This window comes from Mandrillus leucophaeus, unplaced genomic scaffold (assembly GCF_000951045.1).
Source record: "Mandrillus leucophaeus isolate KB7577 unplaced genomic scaffold, Mleu.le_1.0 Scaffold195, whole genome shotgun sequence".
In the NCBI taxonomy this organism is placed as follows: domain Eukaryota; kingdom Metazoa; phylum Chordata; class Mammalia; order Primates; family Cercopithecidae; genus Mandrillus; species Mandrillus leucophaeus.
The window spans coordinates 2,314,998-2,318,863 of record NW_012101976.1 but is presented as its reverse complement, the minus strand read 5'-3'; the positions used below and the strand labels follow the sequence as shown (position 1 = coordinate 2,318,863).

The 3,866-nt window shown below is 53.2% G+C and overlaps 1 protein-coding gene across 4 annotated transcripts in view; it reads right to left on the bottom strand.

The window, feature by feature from the left end:
- LOC105538594 (mitochondrial import inner membrane translocase subunit TIM16) overlaps positions 1–1,295 on the bottom strand; it is an 89,207-nt gene extending 87,912 nt beyond the window's left edge. For all 4 annotated transcript variants that reach the window (XM_011978483.1, XM_011978484.1, XM_011978485.1 and 1 more), the window contains exons 1-2: positions 1,121–1,295; positions 159–233 (exon numbers count right to left, since the gene is read on the bottom strand). In XM_011978483.1, coding sequence (XP_011833873.1) covers positions 159–233; positions 1,121–1,274 — 229 coding nt within the window. In that variant the 5' untranslated portion in view covers positions 1,275–1,295. The remainder of the gene's footprint in view (positions 1–158; positions 234–1,120) is intronic.
- Between the last annotated feature and the right edge of the window lie 2,571 nt (positions 1,296–3,866).

Sequence of the window (3,866 nt, the reverse complement as noted above, 5' to 3'; positions counted from 1 at the left end):
CCCGGCGAGCCCCACCATTTCTGAGAGAGTGCACAGACAGGGTGACAGGAGGGACCTGGCAAGCCATGGGGTGGTGGGGCCAGGTGAGGATGAATTTCTAGCGCTGGAGAGGGAGGTGCAAGTTTCAGGCTTCACCCACTAGTTAGACACCCACTCACCTGAGTGGCAGCCCAGGTGGGCCACACGTCGCTTGTCTTCTCCTTGGCCTTGCAGAGGCACAATGCCCAGTACACCTGTTAAACAAACAAGGGGGCTCTGACTTCAGGCCCCACCTGAAGGAGGACCACCGACCTCCTTGTCCAGGGCTCCCAGAGGAGATGAAACCCAGCAGCTCAGCTTCAGACCTTCCCAGAGCCTCCACTAATCACAAGATCATGTCCTCTGCACATAGCAATGGCCTATGGGTAGGTTCTGGCCCCATGCATGAGCCATCCGTGCCTCGGATGGATACAGAAGACATTAGGCGAGAGGTCCTCTCTTTTTCACATGGGTCATACAAAAGGGGCTGGGGGCTTTCGTGTGGGGTTTGTGGCTACCATCTGCCACTTTTCCCACCTTTTCTTGAGGAGGAAGCCAACACCCAAGGTGGCAGAGTTGAGAGACCCAGAGAGGTCAGGGCCAACAGTACATGTGAGCCTTTGGGTACCAATCTGCGTTAAGCCCCTGACTTCTTAGTTAGGTTAAAACGTTATCCATTTTTTGCTTAAGCCAGCTTGAGGGTCTGAGTTACCAGTATCAATCAAGAGAGTGCCAACCAAAACATGGGATTTTCAAACCTTTGTGTTCCTACTGTCCCCAGCCATCCAGGGCCTAAAGATGAGGAGCAGGGAGCACAGGGGGACAGCTGGAAATACAAGCATCAGTCCCCTCCCAGCCCTCCTGGCCATGCTCTTGCATGTGGTTTGTACACACACATGCCCTAATCAAAAGCAATCAGATTACTGCGCTTGGACCAGTTTGTGGGGGTCTAAAGCCTGGCATGGGGCTCACCTCTGAGCTCCCCAAGGCAGTTCTGTTCCAAGTCTCCAACCAAACCAAGCCTGCCCCTGCTCCCCACCCCATCTATGGTGACGATGACCAAATACGTGAGCAAATCTCCACACTCATGGCCACTCCCTACCTGGATGGTCGGAGTTGAACGCGATCAAGCTGCAGCTTGATTTGATGTGGTTCCTGCATGAAGGGGCGGTTCCTGCTCGAATGTCACTGATCCAGGCCTGAAAACCAAGAGTAAAGAAGCATGTGATGAGAGACAGGGTTCCACTTCCATACATGCCTAAAGCAAGGGGTGGGGCATAATCCGGGGAACTCTAGTTCAAAGCTGTACCATTCGAGATGGATTCTTTTATTTACTTTTTCTTTTCTTTTTGAGACAGTCTCACTCTGTTGCCCAGGCTAGAGTGCAGTGGCGCAATCTCGGATCACTGCAATCTCCGCCTCCTGGGTTCAAGTGATTCTCCTGTCTCAGCCTCCTGAGTAGCTGAGATTACAGGTGCCTGCTACCAAGCCCAGCTAATTTTTGTATTTTTAGTAGAAATGGGGTTTCATCATGTTGGCCAGGCTGGTCTCGAACTCCTGGCCTCAAGTAATCTGCCCGTCTTGGTCTCCCAAAGTGCTGGGATTACAGGCATGAGCCACCACACCCAGCCGTGATGTATTACTTCAGATCGGGTCCCCACTCACGAAGTCCCTTAGAAAATGCAAAATGTGGGCAAGGTGCAGTGGCTCATGCCTGTAATCCCAGCACTTTGGGAGGCTGAGGTGGGAAGATCACCCTGAGCTCAGGAGTTTGAGACCAGCCTGGCCAACATGGCGAAACCCTATCACTACTAAAAATACAAAAATTAGCCAGGCATGGTGGGGGGAGGCACTGACAATTCCAGCTACTCAGGAGGTTGAAGCAGGAGAATCGCTTGAACCCAGGAGGCAGAAGTTGCAGTGAGCTGAGATCATGCCACTGTACTCCAGCCTGGGCAACAGGGCGAGACTCCGTCTCAGGAAAAAAAAAAAAAAAGACAGAAAAAGAAAATGCAAAATGTGGCCAGGCCTCCTCCAAGTACCAGGAGAAAAACACCCAAGCTCAGGGAAGGGAACCACCAAGGCCTGGCCTCATCAGGACACACTTCTCCACAAAGTCACATAAGTAAAAGGCACACCCCCACCCAAGGGGAGGCAGAGGAGCACTTTTCTGAAACTAAGATCTGCAAGGTCCACACATTTTCTCTGTTGTCGTCAAACCACCGCTCAGCACTCCTTCCTGCCCTCAATGACAGAACACCCACGTTTCCCAATCCACCCACCCATAGCACCCCGGAAACCACCTCCACCACCTGAAGTTTCTATATCAATGTTCACCTGCCATGGTTAGAGCATCAGTCCCACCCTATTATTTCTCCCTCCTGATTCGTGTTTACTGTATAAACACAGTGACTGGAAATATCTGTGAAAAGACCAGATCACCTGTTCTCCCACCTCCCTAACATAAACTGTTTTACGCTCTCCCTACAGTCTGTAGTTCCATGCCTATCTCTTTATGTTGCTGGACTAGGGCCCACCCAGGAGCAAGAACTAGGACCCCTCAAGTATTCTCCAGACCCCTCCAAGCAGTACTTAACTGCACTCAGAGCCGCCAGCTGTCTTGATGCAAACCTAGGTACTTCCTCCTAACTTTTCTTTTTTTTTTTTCTTTTTTTGAGACAGTGTCTCACCCTGTTGCCCAAGCTGGTGTGTAGTGGTACGATCTCGGCTCACTGCAACCTCCGCTTCCTGGGCTCAAGACATCCTCCAGATCCTCCAACCTCAGCCTCCCAAGTAGCTGGGACCACTGGAGTGAGCCACCACGCCTGGCTAATTTTTTTTTTTTTTAACTTGTTGTACAGAGGGGTTTCACCACGTTGCCCAGGCTGGTCTCAAACTCCTGAGCTCGAAGCAGTCCACCCACCTCAGCCTGCCAAGGTACTGGGAGTCACAGTGTCCAGCCCCTCCCCCTAAATTTTCAATGGCTCCCCACTGCATTCAGAATAAAACCCAACTTCTTCCGGTGGCCCTCAGGTTCTGCAGGACCACTCTGGACTCATCCGTCACCATGCTGCTCCGGCCATCCCCTCCCATCCACTCATGTTCACTTTCCATTTCTCCACCAGGCTTTCTCAATTCTCACCCTTCCGGCCTCAGCTGAAATGCTACCTACTCCAAACAGCCTTTCCTGACCACCCTACTGAGACTGGCCCCTCCATTCTCCATCCCAGCCCCTTATGTGTGTTCTTCGCTGTCCTTATGAAAACCTCCAATGCTCTTGTCTGTTGGCTTGCTGTCTCCCTGATGAGGCTACAAGTGCCACAGGGGAAGGAAAATGCCATTGTGTTCACCGCGATGTCTCCAGCAGCTTAGCACAGCATAAAGTGGGAGCAGAGGAAATATAGTCCAGACCACAAAAACGGAGCCTCTACCCAGACTGCCCTGGGACCCTGATGGGGTCACCTGAGGTCAATTCCTAGGCCCAGGTATCGCAGGACACTCCCAGGCCTTACAAATAACACGGAAAGCGGCAGAGCAGAGCTGACATCCTCCAAGACACACCTCTCATCAGTCCTCCTGCTCTTTCGGGGGTCCGAAGGGTCTCCCGGCACCTGCCTCAGCAATTGTTTGGGGCTCCACCTGCTCAGGCTTCCCCAGGCCCCACCCAGCCGTGGCAGAGCATCACCGAGATAAGGGAAGAGCTTGCGCCAGCAGCGAGAGGAGGAAGCACCGGCGGAAACCCGAAGGAGGGGCGCGTGCGGCCGAGGGGCTCCCTCCCCACCACTGACACACTCGGGCTCGCCGGGGCCAGAGGAGAGACGGGCGTCTCCTCACAGCCCAGCCCAGCC